The sequence below is a fragment of the Thermobia domestica genome, chromosome 1 (genome assembly GCF_964235325.1).
Source record: "Thermobia domestica chromosome 1, izTheDome1.hap1.1, whole genome shotgun sequence".
NCBI lineage: Eukaryota > Metazoa > Arthropoda > Insecta > Zygentoma > Lepismatidae > Thermobia > Thermobia domestica.
Genome location: NC_137454.1, coordinates 239,513,609 through 239,532,874, shown reverse-complemented (window position 1 = coordinate 239,532,874; position 19,266 = coordinate 239,513,609). Strand labels below are relative to the sequence as shown.

At 35.6% G+C, this 19,266-nt stretch overlaps 1 protein-coding gene across 1 annotated transcript in view; it reads left to right on the top strand.

The window, feature by feature from the left end:
* Positions 1-19,266, top strand: part of LOC145694724 (uncharacterized) — a 95,863-nt gene that overhangs the window by 16,897 nt on the left and 59,700 nt on the right. The window contains exon 2 of the mRNA XM_081771276.1: positions 14,870-15,063. Within this exon, the coding sequence (XP_081627402.1) occupies positions 14,870-15,063 (194 nt within the window). The remainder of the gene's footprint in view (positions 1-14,869; positions 15,064-19,266) is intronic.

The following is a 19,266-nucleotide window of genomic DNA, read 5'->3' as shown; positions in this document are numbered from 1 at the left end:
AAAACATCATTAAAAAGACAGAATACTTTTATCCAAGATATGAAATAAAGTCATTAATGAACTCAAATGAAAGTAATATTGGGCCTGATATACGAGTTAGAAAAAGAAATAAATGTGTTCTTAGAAACGTTCAAAGTAAATTCACAAATACTTATTGAGGATATACTGCTCTTTCTTTACGGTTTAACGAACTAACAAGTAAACAAACAAAAGAAAATAATGAAGTGCGAATGTCTTGCTCTTGAAAAATATTTATAATAAATAAATGAAAAACAAATGTTTACACAAAAAATAAGACACGAGTACTTCATGTAGTCACTTCCAAAGTAAATAACTTCTTGAAGTCTGGAAGGAATACTAGATACAAGTCTCGCTCGAGCAATATGACGGTGTGTCACGAAAGTGTTGCCACAGTTCCATAACATGATTTTGAAGAAACGTTGGTCTGTCTTCACGTCTCTCTTCCCATTCTTGCACCATCTAGGCTCACAGATGTTCAATTGGGTTCAAGTCTGGGGACAGAGGGGAACGCTATACAAATTAACTCCGGATGTTCACTTAGCCACTCTCTTGTTTGCTGAGAAGCGTAAACAGCACTGTTGTCATGCATAAATATGTGTTTTTCCTGTTCGGGGAAGTTTCTTTCTATGGACGGTAACAACGTATTTTCGAAGATATTAACGTAAACACTGCTGTTCATTCTCCCAAGCACTGCAACCAAATCTACAGGACCAGCAGCCGTCATGTATCCCCAAAGATGTGCTGATATTCGTTGTGAACAAGAAGTTCTGATAATATTTTGTTCAGCACACCTGGTTCCAAGTGGTCTATACAATACAACTTTGTCTTGCTGGTTAGATTTGAAAACCTTCTCGTCGGTCCAGATGACTAAGTCCCAATATGACTGAGGTTGGGTTATGTTCTTCTGTGCCCATTCCATTCGTCTGGCCTTTTGAGTTTCAGTCAGAAGAGTCTTCGTAGCAAGTCTTGAATAGTGTAGACCAGCCCCTTTAATCTTCCCCTTATTGTTTCGTGAGAACAATTACATTATATAACTTTGTCCAAAAGGATCGACGTGTGGCGTATTAGAGGTCTGTTGATTATTTCTGTAACTAACGCTTGATTTTGAGCTGAAGTTGTCGATTTAGGCCTTCCACTTCTTGACCGAAACCTGAACGATTCACCACCTTCTTTTATGCCTCTGAATCCATTTCTTGATTGTTTTCTTGTCACAGCCCAGATTCCTAGCCATGTGAGACAGAGTTTGTCCCACTGTTGCTCGGCCTATGATTTCTCCTTGCAGAGCAACAGACAGTTCTCCACAGCCTTTAGAGCGAGGCATTTTGACAACCTGCTGGAAATTTGAGTTCTGACTCATAAGAGAAATGTCGGTAAAGTGTATCTTTCTGTTTTTACTGCGCATGACTAGTAAATTTTTATGAAAGATCATAAATAATCCTGATAATTGCTGTAATATTTATGAATGAATATTTAATAGAACCTATTTCAACAACATATATCATTCGTCAAAGTAAAGAATACAGTAAACATAAAACAATTTCAATAGATATATTACATCAGGCCAAATTAGGCTTAAACTTCAGGTAATACAAAATAAATTTTATACTGTAACAAAAGGTTTAAAATGAAACACTCTTACTACAATCATAACTTCTCACAATAGTAGAGTGGATGCCCTCCCCGGTGATCTAGTGGCTTTCACTTGCCCCTTTATTGTACGGGGTCCCGGGTTTCATTCCCGGTGGCAGAGCCTTTGAAATTTTAACTGTTCTCGATGTTTCTGTGTTTGTCTCCCTGTCGTTCTAGGTTACTGGTAAATCAAATTAAACAAGTAAAAAGCGAGTAAAATTAAGTAGTAACTAGTAATAAATAAATAAATTTTAAAAAAGTGGATTAAGTCATTCGGCTGTAGATTACGTGGCACTTTTCAAGGGTAGTTCGAATCCCACCAGAGTACAATTTTTGTTTTACCTCCTCTTGACGTTTCTGTTTGTGTTTCTGTTGGATTCGATTAAATATAATTTCGTAATACGCTAAAATATACGTAATATTTCGAATTCTTAACCTTTTATTATTACATTTTTCAAGCTTAGTTGGGAAGGACGGAAAATTAAAGTGCAAAGACTTACAAGAAACTACTTAACACTTCCTGTCATTGTAATTATGAATATTTTATGTCTGAGAAAGTATAATGAATATTTAGTAAGTTACATTTCTTTATTATTCGATTCTAACTTGAGAGTTAGTTTAGGCAGTGACGTATCGAAAAGTCAGGGGGTTGAGGGGGTTGTAACCCCTCCCATTGAAACTTTTATATTCTATTGAAATAAAGATTATTTCAGTTTTTAATCTTGGAAAACTAACAAGCATCGTGTGTGGAGGATGGTTAATTAATACTACGTTTTATCACTTCCAAATGTGTAGATGTGACTGGATAGTGTGTATAATCATTCAAGAAATATAACGAAACGAAGGGACTTCGTAAACCCTTCACGCCTCCCCAGGAGGAGGAAGCGCGTCCCCTCGGTTGACAACTACTTCTTGCGAGCGAAACATCCTAACAGTCTGTTAGCATTTCCTTCCTCGTCTTCCTCTGTGTACTGCGCATGCACCAGTCATTTTCCATGAAAGATCAAAATAACCTTGATACTTTCTATAGTATTCATGAAAGAACGTGTAATAGAATCTATATCAACAACATAATTACATCATTGGCCAAAGTAACGAATAACGTATTCATAAAACAAATTAATATATATATTACATCAAAGTAAATTAGGCTTAAATTTTAGTCAATAGAAAATACATGTTATTCTGTAAGAAGAACTGCTACTCGAAGCCTTTGCTGCAATTACTAGTTGTTACCATAGCCGAGTGGCCTAAGGCGTTCGCCTTGTAAAGGACCATTCGAGCTTAGTTCGAGTCTCCACAGAGTACAACGCTTTTTTTCTCTCTCTCTTTTTACCTGTTCTCCACGTTTGTGTCTGTATTCGTGTCGTATTTGATTAAATAGAATTTCCAATATATATGATACATGATAATTTATTTGCGAGTCTGCACTCGTTTAATATACATTTTCGAGATTTTGATGTTGGAAATGAAGTGTATATAATATTGAATAGTGGAAATAGTAAACTCTAAAAAAAATATTGGTATAAATATTGATTAATTAATTGGAGTTAAGCGTGGCTTTCCAGTCAGGATTATATAGAGAGGAGTTACTTTCAAGTGCATGCGAAAAAAAAAGAGAGTTTTAATCCTACGCAAAATTGGTAATTTACAGGATAATTTTTACGTGATAGTATTATAAATTTTTAACGTTTTTATTATAATTCTGTATGAGTTATGATACTACCATTTCAAAATGTAGAACGAGAAACAAGTGTAATGTTATATTTGTTACGAAAAGCTTTTAAGCAGTGATAATTCAGGGAGTGATCTGAGGGAGAATTTTGAGACCCCTCTCAAGCTAAGAAATTTCTCCCTTCGGGACCATATCTTCGATCGTGCTCAATGTGGATTATCAATGTCCAAGGAGTATGCCCTGCATCCGTATTCAAAGTCCCCCGAGGATAATTTTCTGAAATCACCACTGTTTATAAATACCTGTAGCTTTTCGTCACAAACTGGAGGATAATAATGAAGTAGGAACATACTTAATATTTTGTTTTCAGCTATGGATTTTAGATTTGCAATTGATACAATGTTCCAGCTTAATCGAATTTGAAACAAAAGAAGCTTCCAATGAGTTACTCAAAGAAATGTTCTCAGCCTCCGGACGAAAATAGAAAGACACTTTAAAAAGAAACAACTTGCTTTCGGGTTTGAACACACAAACATGTGATTCATAGAGTATCGACCCAAACCCCTCGATCATTTTGTATACCTTTGCAGAGCTTCTTTTGACTTTTCTGAAAGCAGTTTACTGTTCCATACTCGCTTTTGTTTATTCCGATACGACTATGAATTCTCAGTGAATATTTGGACGTCACAGCTCTTGCAATGTATAAAAGTGTTTTAGAATAAATCACATTCGATTTTACGTCCTAATAACGTACGTGAAACAGGTTGAATTCACGAAATGATTGAGATTGGGGTGAGCGTAAATGTTTTCATAGTTAGGAGTCTGAATATGCAAATCCACTTATCGTGGGTATTTACTTATGTGAAATTTGGTACACATTGCCAATACCTCGAATAATCTTTTCTGGTTGTGTTTAGATCGAATTTGTATCCTTGGCGAACCAATAATCTTTTCACCGAACTTACGATCTTATGATTAGAAGTCCCGCAGTTTGCTCCTTAGTTAACATGAATACCCTTGCCGAGCTCTTTCTGAAGAAGTAAACTGAATCTCCAAGACAATGGCATTCAAATTCATTACAAATGTTTCTTCCTTTGTCTTTTTCATTCAACGATGGATGCGAGAACTATGTTTGTTGTCTTTCCTTTCATTAAAAATGTTCTCTTATGTATGGAAATGTAGGTATCAAAACCAGCATGTGCTTACATGTATACTAAGTTTGGAAGTATTATATCATTATGTATTTCAATAAGTTACTTCTTCCCTACACTTTAGCAACATATCAACATGTCTTATTTTTTACACGTAAAAGAAGAACGCCACATCTGCACATTTTTCCCTCATTTCAAAGGCTGGCTTGGGGGCTCGAACCTTGTATCTTTGGTTTACTGTTTCCGAAGAAACCCGAAGTTGGACTTACAAATTTTTAGCTCAAAACAGTCATAATCAATGCACTCGTTCTTTTTGGAATAAAGCGTACCTTACAACTAGACGATGCCACTTCCTACAATCATCTAATATTCCAATTCAACTAAACATTAAACTGTTACCATACAGTAGCAACTTACACGAAAATGAAGCAACTGGGAGATAGAAATGTGTTTACTTAATGTATAACGTTGGGGAGGGTTCAGTGAGCTGTATACGTACGAAATGGAAAGTAATTTGTACAAAATGAATAGGAATTGCGAGAGAAAAAAAGGAAAAAATGTCTACGCGTGAAAAAAGTAGAAGAAACGTTACTGTACTGGTTGTATCCAGAGGCGGACTGGGAGTACAAGGGCCCACCCGGAGAATGATGATTAAGGGCCTTGATGAATACCGAGTTGGTCTGGAGTCTATGGACTGTCCTTTTAGGAATGAACCCCTACGTGGAGACTTGGATGACTAAACCCCAGTCCCTACGAAATGTATAGTTGTGTATGCGTATCTTAGCCAAGTATTATTTCGTTTTCTCTATTTTCTACAGTCTGAAAATGTTTGCAATGAATCGTACATGTCCCTTCGAAGCAGCGACTTGAAAGAGATCTGAATATGGCACGACTCCATTTTCAAAATTATGAGGAATTTAATTTTCATGAATGGTACAAGGAAATAAGTGAATAAATTATAGTAAACTTAATTTTATTGCGTAAATAATAATCTATCTTCGTAGATGTATTCACATGATATATAATGAAGAACATTGAGTAACCGTCCAATTATGGAGGCGAAAAAAAGGAAGTAACATTTTGAAACCATAGAAAGTTTAGAGAAACGGTTTTAAAACATTTCTGATAAAACATGCTGAGTATGATAAGAAATAATTTCTTGTTGACTTCTTAACCACTAATTAAATTGGAACATTGCTACAATATATCAGCATGACTGCCTAAATTTTTTTTCAACTAACAGCAGTTAGAAATCACCTTCTCAAAATCAACCCCATCTTGCTATCCCCCTTCCTCTTTATAGACTCAAACTTTTAAAAAAAACTATGATTGCATCAACAATGGAGACCTCCTACCCGAGTTTTGAAAACAAGTCAAACAAGCCGAGAGTGCTCCAAGAGCATTGTCAGAATGAACAAAAAGAATTAATTCCTTTTGTTAACTTCTACAAACTTACAATAGTTGTTCTATGTACTTTATTATTATAGTAAAATATCTATCCATTTTTATCATTTCCTTGAGTACTCAATTTTCCCCACATGTTTTGTCTAAAGGTTCTGTTAAAACGTTCTACCATATGTTGTTTCACGAAGGAACATGCTCAAAATGAAGGGCTCAACATTGAAAAATTTGCAAAACATCATCTCTGTATGACTTACGATTCCCGAGATATGGCTTCTTAAATTTCCCGAAATTCGAAATTTTTTGCCCAATATCTGGGGAATGGTGGCCACTTGGTCAGTGGCCATCAGTTACTATTTGGTACCAAAATGTTCACTATCCTCTTAGGCATTGATCAACACCAGTATCATATCTCTATAACTTATGGCTCCAGAGATATGGCTCCCGGAATCGGCCCTTTTTTGGGCCAATATCTAGGGAACGGAAAGAGTGACGCGAAAAATTCCATCGTTTTCTCAGATACTTTTTGATGCTCTATCGAAGGGAGGGCTCAAAATTGAGAAATTCGCAAATTACAGACACACACACATATATACAGACATAGAGAATTCAGTAAAGAACTTTTTAAATTTATTGAAATTAAGTAAAAATCATACGTTAAAAAATAAGGTTTACAATGAAGGAGTGGTGCGCTTCCATTGGGGTTCACTATTTCCCGTGTACTTATATATACGATAAAAAGAAATTGTCCCAATCTAATGCCCTATTAATTCCCACAGCTTTATAATGTCTTTTTACTCTTGGATTAGAACATGGAGAATATTCCATGAAAATCCTCCTACAGTAAGGAAACCGTGTTAGACATGAAGTTGGAAACGCGAGTTGTAACGTTGAAAAGAACCAGGTCCCCTGAGCACAGAGGTGATGTTAGAAATCGGTCCCGTGCACCGAAACCCAAGAATTTGGGCCACACATATTTGGGCTCAGGTCCCTTCTATTTGATATGAAATATATTGCGCTGTCTCTTACTGACACTCAGCATCACAATATTGTTTTGTAATGTTCGGTTGAATAACATTCAGACAGGATAATAAGGAAATTTATTTTTGTGAGCAAAAGGTATGGAGAATATGGCATGAACATCCTTTGGGCCCGATTTCTTGGGCTTTGGGCCCCAGGCCAGATATACAACATTATCGGTGTACTTAGGGGAAATTGATCCTTTCTAATGCAACCACTCACGTCCAAAAACACCATGCTTCATTGGTGAATAGAAGGGATTCGACCCTATACTTTCGGGGTCCGATATGTGGCAACATCAGGCCCCGGGCTCGATTTGTGGCATCACGCTGTGCTCAGGGTTCCACGACCTTTACATTGCCACCTCCCACGTTTAAAAACTACATTCTTATTGATTATAGAAGGGATCCAAGCTCGAAACTTCGGGGCCCGTTTCTTGACACCATCACTGTGCTTAGGGGACCATTATTTACCGCCACCACTCGCGTTCAACAACTCCATGTCTAACATGGTTTATTTGACGTAGAAGAATCAGCTCCATGCTCTTTATATTGCACATCACATTATTGAATACATAAATTATTATGGACTGACGAGATTATATTTTCGAGTTAATTTATTTCTTTGAGACTTTTTAAAATTATCTTATTGATTTTTCAGCAAACAAGGCTACGGGTTGGGCAGGGGCCCTTTTTCCCTAGTGCCCTCTTCCTTCGCTAAAACTCAGTATAAAACCCCTAATGTAACACACGTATGACAAATATAGAGGATGTCGGAGAAAACAAGAAACAATATAGAATGGACTTATTGAGAAAATCGAGTTTTAATTCGTTAATAGTCTACTGTTTGAACGGATCACCAAATATGTAATAATTATTGTTTACTGTGGTCACTTATTAGTCTTAATCCTTCGTTCTTTGTCACTTTTGTACCTCATATTTTCCCCAATACAATGAACTATAAGTTTTAGCAAAAATCGATAAGAATGGATCTGTTTCCTTCCAACAGCTTTAACAGTGAAATTTTCGTTCATTTACAAATTTTCATGAGATTCTCTTTTCACTCCCAAATGTATTTATGAAAAAAGAAGAGGAGGCGAAAAGTACTAGATTTGTTGATGAACGTATTAGAACACTAAAATATTATAAAAGTACTAGATGTAATACGAAACTACTAATGGTGGTCTCATTGGTATAGGGTTGTCAGACGTCCCGGTTTTCAATGAAAGAATTAACTGTCCCGTAGAACGCTTTCGGAATGCCTGTAATAATAATAATAATAATAATAATAATAATAATAATAATAATAATAATAATAATAATAATAATAATAATAATAGACTTCCCTTATCGCAACTGCCAACATTTCTATTGGTGGAATACAGTGTCTCATTTCTATGTTCTGGCGCTGAATATGTTTTCCAATTCTTTTTATTAGAATATCAAAAGTTAGTGTGGACATATGATAGTAATTAAAAAATTTCGCATCGTCTTCGGTTAGTTTCTCATCTAGTGTGTAAAAAGCACCTTCTACATAACGCACAGTCAATAATGGATGAACCCAAAGCTTTCGTGACTTATATTTCCTGTTTCTACATCGTAAGTACAACAAGGCAAGAAGATATCTCTTGTTGGTAGCTGGACTCATTTTCTCTCTTTCACGTCCTGTCCAACACTAGCGCCAACCCCGACATTGCCGAGTACATGCGCAAACCTTTACCGGCAATGATATTGTCGGGGCTTCCACGGACATTATCGGCGACGTGTGCAAAGTACGCCGGCACCGACACCGATATTATCGGGGCTTCCGCCGATTTTGTCGGTATCGTGTGCAAACACGCTAACAGCGTTTGCGCGTGTCCCCGGCAATGCCGGTTCCGGTTCCGACAATGCCGGCGATGGAATCGGTGGCAATGTAATCAAATGGTAGCGTGCACACGCTTTCCGAGCCGGCAAAAAAACCGGTGGAACTCCCGGTACCGACAAGTGCAGTCGGCCTAGCCGCCGACAATTTCGGTGTCGGCTCAGGCTCCGGTTTTGTCGGTGGCAATGCTTTCTTATGCGTGGATGCACACGCAGCCGGTTATGCTGGAACCGTCTTGCTGATAGGTTTCTTCAATTTAGCTATAGTGAGTGAGTGGCAAGGCGTTGTGTATTCTTGTTTCTTTTCCTGTATTTGGATTTTTTGTTTACTTCAGTTTTTTCTGTTTTCTTTTTTCCCATCACTTCAATATATAATGGAGAATGAAATAATCAAAATGGCTGTGAGGTACCACAAATATAGCGGTTTACTATTTACATAAATTCTCAGCAAGGGAAATTCGGATCTTGTTTGAATTACCCAATTACGGCAACGCGGAAAATGAGTTTCACAGATGTATGTATGTATATTAATTTATTATCTTCTACAGCTGAAACTTCTTAAACGATTTAAACAAAGGAGTCGTTGGATTCGTTTTGATAGAGAATATGTCTTAGAATATATGAAGTCATAATAAAAAAAATCAACATGGCGGAAATGAACAAAATGGAGATATGAAGAAATTATGAATCTAGGATAGTTGCCCAGTGTTTATCCTGTTAATTATATAAGGTATGAATAACCTTCATAATAAGAAAACAAGTGTTTAAATCTCCATCATAATCGAAGAAGTAGGCATTCGCAAGCATAACAAAGGTTGTAAATAAAATTAAAGTAAATAAAAACTAAAACACAACTACAGAAAACTGAAAAAAACACAAACAAAACAGGAACATTTCCAGTCTTGTGGTTGCATGCTGCTTTACCCTATAGATCATAATAAAAATATTCATGTACTCTGTGTCTAGTCTGGCATAGGCAACCGCAATGCTGCCTTTTCAGAACCTATTATTATTATTATTATTATTATTATTATTATTATTATTATTATTATTATTATTATTATTATTATTATTATTATTATTATTATTATTATTATTATTTTAAATGCCGTGATCTCAGCCTATTTTTATTTTGAGAAATTTAAAGAAATGTTCTCAGAACCGGCATTACTGGGATGTGTCTGCAAGGCAGCGCCGGCACCGACATTGCCGGGGCCGGCCGCGTGTGCAAAGCAGCCTCGGTTCCGCCATTGCCGGGGACGTATGCAAACGCTGCAAGGGTTGCTTTTACATGATGGTCTGTACCAAAGGTGCCCGAACTCATGAGGTCGGCGCTCGTGAGTTTCGAATTCTTACTCACTCGAAGTCACCCTCACGAAGTGACCGTTGAGTGAGCGTAAGTTTTAAATAATGATTTGAGCATGATTTCGGAATGAGGATGTGAGCGTGAGTTCGCGTGAGCGTAATGTTGATAAAATGTGAGCGTGAGTTTGAGTGAACATGATGTCGAAAAATGTGAGCGTGAGTTCGATTGAGCATGAGGTCTGAAGGATGTTGTGAGAGTGAGGTCGAGTGCGCGTGATGTCGGAAAAATGAGCGTGAGTTCGAATGAGCATGAGGTCTGAAGGATGTTGTAAGGGTGAGGTCGAGTGAGCTTGAATTTGAATGAGGTTAGTCCATAGTGGGCACCTTTGGTCTGTACACTTATCAACTTTACCAGATTCAAGCCCTGATCAAAAAAAGCGTAAAAAAACTTTTTCAGACCAGTTGTCCTGAATGAGGTTTTCTTCATTCACAACAGGCAAATTGCGGGATGATACCTAACTTATAGGTCCCAAGCCGCTTCCTTCCTTCCTTTTCCCCGGATAGTGTGCTCGCCGAGGGACGTCATCCCTCATATGAGACGGGCTAAATGGCTATCGATGCAGAAAGCCCAGAAATTTAAATCCTAAATCCTCAAGCCCTGATCGTAGTTTGGAACCCACATTAACACCAGATCCCGTCTTTCATTACCTGGTTGTTGCATAAGGAGAAACTCAAGTCAAAATATTAAAAAAAAAAAAAAAAAAATCGATGTTTTTTCTCAACAAGACTGTACGTTCGTAACTGTTGCAACGAATTAAAACTCAGATGAGAACACACGTTAGAATGAATGTCAACGCTATTCCTTGAGTTCTGCACATTTTCTTCACCACTTTAATTTACTCATTAATTCAAATAGTTTGTTAACAACTGCTTGGAGACCAGCAGAGCCATGATAATAAAACCCAAGACAATCGCTTGAACAATTTTACTTCATGCAACTTTTATTGAAGCAATTAGCTGTAAGATTTACGTCTAGGGCTTCCTGCGTAATACTAATGTGTGAAAGTTAGATGCATCACGAGGATAAGAGCTATCTTGAGGTGAAATTCTCATTACAAGGAAAATCCCAAGAACAATTTTCACTCTATGTTAGTTACTAGCGGTGTTTTACGAGTACTGAACTGTGAATTAGCCATCTTTTGTTTAAAACGTTTCTTCTGTACAAATACTCAAGCGTATATGCATATTGAGAAACTATTATTGTGTTGATCAGAACAAACTTTCTAGCTAACATACTATCGTTTTAGGCCTTCCAAGCGTAAATACGAGGATAACCACGAATGTTACAATATAGAGGATATCAGTCACGTGAAGTTGGCCCAACCACTTTACAGAAACACAGAAATTTTTATGTCAAGATTTAGTACTTAATTAGTGCTCAAATCCATATAATTAGTGTTCAAATTGTTCTAGAGATATATTGATTACTAAGATGGTTGGGTCAACTTCACGCTTTCTAAAAATGGTTTAAAAATTAAAATTAAACTGCATAGAGATTTAGTGCGTAATTATTGCTCATTATCCTACATGATCCCAGGATTATTGCTCAATAAATAACGACATACGGGGCATATTTATCTTTGGGATGAATGTGAAGTTGATGAAGTTGACCCAACCATTTAAAAAAATGATTTTTTATGCCAGAAGTTAGCGCGTAATTAGTGCTTTCAATCCTATATGATCCCAGAATTAATGTTCAATAAATAAGGGCATACGTGACATACATATGCTTAGCGTAAATGTGAAGTTAGCCCAAAACACTTCCAAAAGAAATGAAAACGTTCTGCGCTTTTCCGGAAGCTAAAAATTTAAGCAGGAAGATCAATGATTGGGAAAATGTAAAATATAGTCTTTAATTTTTATTGTTACGATTTAAGATACTTTAAAAAAAATAAAATAAAATTTAAGTTGCATTTCGACAGAAATCGTATCCAGTCATTTGTATCATTTCTTGTGAGTTGGACCAATTATTGATTCTTTCCACTCTTGTTTCAATTCCTCCTTGTTCCAGATAAGAAGAATGAGCTTATGTATCTTGTTCGACAATTTTTCCTCTCCAGTTAAAAGTAACTCAGCCGGAATTTCGTCTCACCTGAAGATTTGTGTTTCTTTAATTTCTTTATGATAGCTATTTCTATTCGGTTAGGTTCTGAAATATGCAGTTCTGCTGTTATGTGCATTTCCCTTTTTCCACGAATATTAGTTTTTAGCTGCGTGTTAAGCAAATCGTTAAAGAAATCTTTCCATCTATTTGAGATGCGATCTGTACCAAAGCCCACTGGCGCAAATCCCGGGGGATGAGGGGTACACGCCCTCTCAATGTTGGAACTGGGGGGAAGGGACTGCTCTCCAATACTCCGATTTGAAATGTGTTTTTTGGGTAGAAATGTGATGATCTGTGTCCGATTGGCACTTCATCTACATCCCCTGATATATAATGTACAATAGATTCACCCCAGAAATAAGATTCATCTACCATAACACGAGTCGTATGAGTCTCACTTTCATCCCTTCCTAGAATAAGCCCAAATGTGCCTGCTTCCCAATGTTGAATATAACTCTGCTTCTCTGATCCTCCACAATATTGTTTTTCAACTTCATAAATATTTTGAACATTACTAAAAAAAAAAAAAAAAATAAAATAAAATAAAAATAAAAATAAAAATAAAATAAAATAAAAAGATGGGAACGGTCTTACCCGTCCCTCCTTCCAATATTGAAGACAGATTTGCGCCGCTGCCAAAATCCTAATCAGTTTTTAAAATATGATGTATATGGAAAATTAAAGAAGGTTTTCATGTATTGCAGAAGTAAAACGATACTGTTCTTACGTACCTTCTGTTTTCTGACAACATCTTATAAAATTAGGTTTGAATTTGGAGCGGAGCGACAATGGTCATCTGAAAAGCAAGTAGTGTGTTTTGTGAGTGCAGTTTCTAAATGGAGATACAGTGTGATTAATTTTGAGTAGGTGAAACCAGTGCATTCTATATCATCTGAACTCCGGCTTATAATAGTATTAATTAGCATTATTTTGATTTGAAGTTACGTGGCTTTTATGTGGATTTTTTTATAAATATGGAAGAGAAACGAAAGTGTTAGTTTCATCTTGATAAGTAGCGTGGTTATCGTACACACTATTTTTTTCAAAAGAGTTTTTAAATAGATTTTCTCGTTAAGTACTCATAAGCATTTACGCTGATCCATATCATTTTGGTTAGCTCGGTGAGATCTATCAATTGTTATAGTCCAGTGTTTAAACATGTTTTTCGTTAAACCTTAAAAATATTGCAAAAAATGCCATTCTAACTCGACTTGTATGTGATTATCAGAAGTGATGGTGAAAGGCAGAAAACTTGTCAGTTATATAGGACCAAAGGTATATAAAATGACTGGTAAATGGAACAAAAATGAGCCATGTTGACTTTGAATGAGGGAAGTAATTTTATAATTTCTTTATAATCAGACATATCGGTGATTTAAGAAGATTCCCCGCGCTCCTGATGGCAAACTTTCAATACACAGGAGTAAGAGGAAGTGCAAAAAATACTGCTAAACCATAGTAAGTATAAACGGAGATATGCCATTGGAAGAAATTTCGTAGCTTCGGGGAAAATTTGCCTCTCGGGGCCACATTTTGCGATTCAATACTGATGGGACCTTATTCCTTGAAGCATTTAACTTTGAGAATTAGTTATGTTTCCAGTTATTGGTGATTTCAGTATATTTCTAATATTTACTAAGTCAGTATACTACAAAATATCCTTAAAATATAATTGCCGAATCTATCGAAACCTCTGTTTACGATATGTAGAACAGAAGCGTGTAAATGTGATTATATAGATTAATTGATTCCTGCAGCACCCTGAATATGCAGTATGTTATGTTGGTAAAACTTTTAGTATATAAGTTTCGATAAGGTGAATGAACTGTTCCTTTCTTTCTTTGTTATATTTAAAAACTTTTTACTCATAGATATATTATATTTTTCTTCCTAAGTGCTTCTTTCACTATTCCTGCTCCTTCTTTTATTTCATGTTCCCACTTGATCTTGATGTCTTCATTATTAAAAATTCCTGGGTATTGAACACCCAAGAAGTAACCTGCTCTGATTCCTCCCATTCCTACTTTTATGCAGGAGTAGGGTCTATTGGATGTAGGTCTGTTCGTCCCAATCATCATTACTTGTGGCTTTTCAACATATTATTATTATTATTATTATTATTATTATTATTATTATTATTATTATTATTATTATTATTATTATTATTATTATTATTTCGTATTTTTATATTTTAGCTTTCCTCAAATTTTCTAACATTTTGTTAATTTTGGTTTAAACTTCGCAAAAAAAAAAAAAAAAAAAAGGAATATTATTTGCAAACTGGTTCCTACCAAAACACTATCTTCTCTTCACAGGTTCTTTTTCATTATTTCTCTTGATTAGATATTAACTAATATTTGTTAAAACCAACATTCATTAGTCTCTTTGTTACACTATCATGTTGTTCAGTTACACCACACTATTTATTATATATATATATATATATATATATATATATATATATATATATATATATATATATATATATATATATATATATATATATTATTATTATTATTATTATTATTATTATTATTATTATTATATTCTTTCTAATCTTGAAATGCATAGTGTGATGTTTTTTTTTTTTTTTTTAATTTCTCGTTGTAATATATTGTTCCTTTACCACAATTTGTTTTAGAATAGAAATGCAGTGTTACACCCAGAACAACGCTGGCCAGATGGAATTGTCTACTATGACTTTGGTAGTGATTTTTTACCATGGCATCGATTGACAGTCGAAAGCGCCCTCAGAGATTTGGAGAAAGAGACATGTGTAGTTTTCAAGCGGAGAACCAATGAAACGAATTATGTGACAGTACGAAATCGATATGGGTAAGTAAGGATAGTTTCATTTAGTCATTTCGTTGTAAATTCATGGTAGGAATCTCACACGGAATTGGAGCTGCAATTTTTTTTTTTCAAATACAAAGGTTACTTTTCAAAAGCAAGGCCGTAAGCACTGAATTTACGACTCTTGAAATTTTCAGGACATTACTAGATTAGAGAAGAGTGCTGGAATGTAAAAGTGAGAACCATTTCAAAAATTGCCGTAAGTATTTCAAGAAGAGTTTAAGAGAGTAACGTAGAGCAGAGTAACAGGATAACAAAAGAGACTAAAGAAACATATTAACTTGTGTATCACTGTTGGTGTGGAGGTAATATTTTGAGGCTTTTTCTTTCCTTATCTTTCTTCTTCTGCGCAAACCATACTGAATTTGTTCGAAGGATTTATCCGTATTCTCTTATGCAAAACGATCCCACGTACCAAATTGTATCTATCCTTTCACGTCTTGCTGGACAATAACAACAACACAAAAAAAAAAAAAAAAAAAAAAAAAAAAAAAAAAGAAAGAAAGAAAGAAAGAAAAAAAAAGAAAAGTCTCTCCCCTCTTTCTATATGTGCGTATGGGATGAACAGGAATTTATGTACCTTTCAGAGATAGTGTGGGTCAATGAAAACTTGACTCAACGACCACAACCCACCATGACCCACTCTGACCCACCAACTATCATGATCCACTCTGACCCTCCATCCACCAAAACCCATTGTCTTCAACTCATACCCATGATCCACATTCTCCTCTTCACTGACTAAAGAGCTTGTACTTAGACTAATAAAATAAGGCTGTGAAATTATCGCTAATTTTAATTTTAATTTCTACGGCCAATCGATCTAGCATCGCTCTTGTTACATACCAGTGGATCAGGCCTTTAATATACAAAATGATAAAGTATTTGCCATGGGTCATATACGATGAATTTCAATTTAATTATCATACGTAATTACTTCCTTGTTGAATTACAGTTCTTTCTAGTGGCAAATAGGGTGGAATTTCAAGTCTCAAGTCATGGTAAAGTAGGCCAACGTAAAGAAAAAAAAAACAGTTTAAAATTCAATTGTCTCGAAAGTTAAGTAGTAAGTTCTATTGCTATTATTACAATTACAATTACAAATATCAATATCCAAAAGTACTGTTTTTTTTTTTTTTTTTACTTAGATATACTCATCTCAGCTAAGTTAATAGAAACAAATGAAAAAGGAAGAAAATGGAGGTCTTGAAAGTAAAACGAAGACAAATTCACAAGTGTTCAGAATAAGCTGTCTACAATGCACTGACTCACTAATAAATCTTGACCCACGACCCACTCCATTTCTGATAACCTTATGAATGCTTTAAAAGAAATAGTTAATGGTAATGAAAAATTAACCTCTTTCCTACTTTCCTCAATAGTACAAAGTCAACAAAGACCCATCTTACTCACAATCTATGGTTTAAGTGAAAACTTACATAATTTTAAGTAAGTTCACAAGTCTATCGCTATCGGGGATTTTGTGAATGACGGGAGAATTAAGAGCATAATTTCTCCTCTCACGGGTAAGAATTTCATGAAACTTCACTCTTATCCGTATACTCTATAACAAGATTAAATGTAAGAAATTTTAAATTCTTAAGCTGAAGTGTTTCAGAGTTCTGATGAGCTATTTAGTCAATGAGGAAGTTAGCATTAGGTTTCCTCTTTATTATAGGCTAGATAATAAATTAAGAGAGAAAAACTAATAACGAAGACAAATCTGTTTTGTATTTAACTATAGCTACAAAGTACGCTTTGTTTAAAAGTAGATATTTACACGTAGTACGACGTAGTAAAAAGAAAATCAAGCAACTTAAATTTTCTGAGAAATAGAAATTACGAATTTTATTCGTTTTTCCTTGTGATTAATAATAGATTATGGTAATTTACAAAATCACTTCCGTTAGACAGTAAACCACATATTTTACTTTCAAGTGATAATAAGACAGAAGAAAGTGCAGTATTCGTAAAAAAAAGGCGAATTCTAGATTTCAACGAATTTGTGCATTTCATGACACTATATATCGCAAAAGTCTTTTTTTGGGGGGTGGGGGTGGAAGGAGACTTCTGTTCGTCCATTCGTTGCTTAGAGACAATACCTATCAACATATCCGGACCAAATTTTCAGCTTACGGTTTTCGATGGGAACACTGGGTCGAAAAGGTGTGGCAGCTTTTCCAGGCTGGCCATCCAGAATGAGTGTTTTTTTTCTCATTTGCACCAAGCAAATGTCGGGACGGTACCTAATACGCAGATCTCAGGACGGTTCCTTCCTTACCTATTTCTTTCCGCTTCCCCGCATGCATAATATTCTCATTCGATCCTAGGAAAAATATTGTTATCAATGTTGTGATTTGGTAAAATAATTCAAATTCTTCTCTTTCTGTCTGTTATCTTCATTCTACTATTTCTTTCATAAACTTTTACTTATTAATCGATCTTCAGCTGAGAAGCCTATGGCTGCAGTGTTGTGGGACACGAAAGGCATTATCCTGATTGACTGGCTAGAAAACGGAGCGATGATTAACAGTGCAGCGTATGAGAAGACCTATAAACGCTTACGTCGTGCTATTCAAAGGAAGTGACCAGGAAAATTGTAGAAAGTATTTTTGCAACATGCACATCCTCACATAAAAAAAAAAAAAAACAAAACACTGCTGCCACCGCACCTTCCCTACTCTCCGGACTTGGCTTCCAGTGATTACCACCTGTTGAATGAAAAAAACATCTGCGTGGTCATCGGTTTGCAGATACTCATGAACTTAAACTGTCCAAACATGGGCGCCTGGGACTCCAAACAATTGGTTCTTGGAGGGTCTTCTGAAGCTGACACACCGCTGGCAAAAGTGCATAAAGGTAAAGGGAGATTATATTGAAAAGGTGGACACATCAGTTGCTGTGTAACCTATATGAATATGTCTGAAAAAATAAAAAGTGTAAATAATTATAGTATGCTTCTCGTGTGTATATACGTAGGGTTTTTAAAAGCAATACCGACAACGTTTGTGAGGTGTTTCCTGACATCGAAATAAGACAAAAAGTATAGACCAAATGCTCTGGGTGCACTAATGCTTCCTTTCGGAGCTATAGGCTGCCGAAAACAAAAACAAACAAACAAACAAAAAAAAAAAAAAGAACTTTAAACGTCAGTAGCTCGAAAACTATGAAACCTACCGTAGTCAGGTCAAGCCTTCACTTAGGAACTAGTATGTGTCCTATCCAAATATTCATGTTTCAGAATTCTGCAGTACTTTTTACAACAATTTTTATAGAGATAGTTGGTGAGTATTTCAAATTATATGCCTGTAACCAAACTCTCGGTATAAAAATCGCTGGCGTGAGTACCGCAGAATCCCGAAACATAGATTTTTGGATAGGGTACATACTAGTTTCTAAGTGGAGTCTTGACCCGACTACGGTAGGTCCCATGGTCTTGGAGCTATGGGCGTTTAAAGTTCATTTTTTATGTTTTCGGCAGCCTATAACTCCGAAATGAAACATTTGTGCTCCCAGGTTGGTCTATACTTTTTGTATTGTTTAAAACCCTTTATATGATATCGTATTTACAGACGGCAAACGTCTCAGTAGGTCACGCAGATTCATAATAATAAACAATGACGCTAATAGGTGTCGCTAACTGCGATACAGCTTCCTGCCTTACGCTAATGGATGTCACTAATGTTCAGGCAATTGGGAAATTTAAAACTTGTGAGTTAACTGAACAACTTGGAACTGTATTGTTTGAATTTAGTTATTTGAAAATAGGACAGGGGTGGTAACCATAGTTATTTTTGAGGAATGTGTACTTGTCGATTTCTACAGTAATATATTGTTTCTATTTAATTCCAACATAAATTGTATTATTTGCAATTTAATTATTTGAAATGGATAGTGATGGTACTGAACATGAACGTACATTTATGTCTCTTATTAGGACAAGCACCGTAACCATATTTAGATTGGAGCATTATGATTCGTGTAACACCATGTTGGATAGTGGGTAAACTAAGAAAAAGATGTTAAATGGAAACAACTGGAACTTTTAATTGAGCACGATTTTAGCCTATGGTGTACAGTGGATACGGGCGGAAGGCTCGAGTACGACGACATCTTTTTCATTTTTATTATATGGACATTAATATCCAACAAGTATCACTTCCGAAGTGTAACACTCCGATTTTG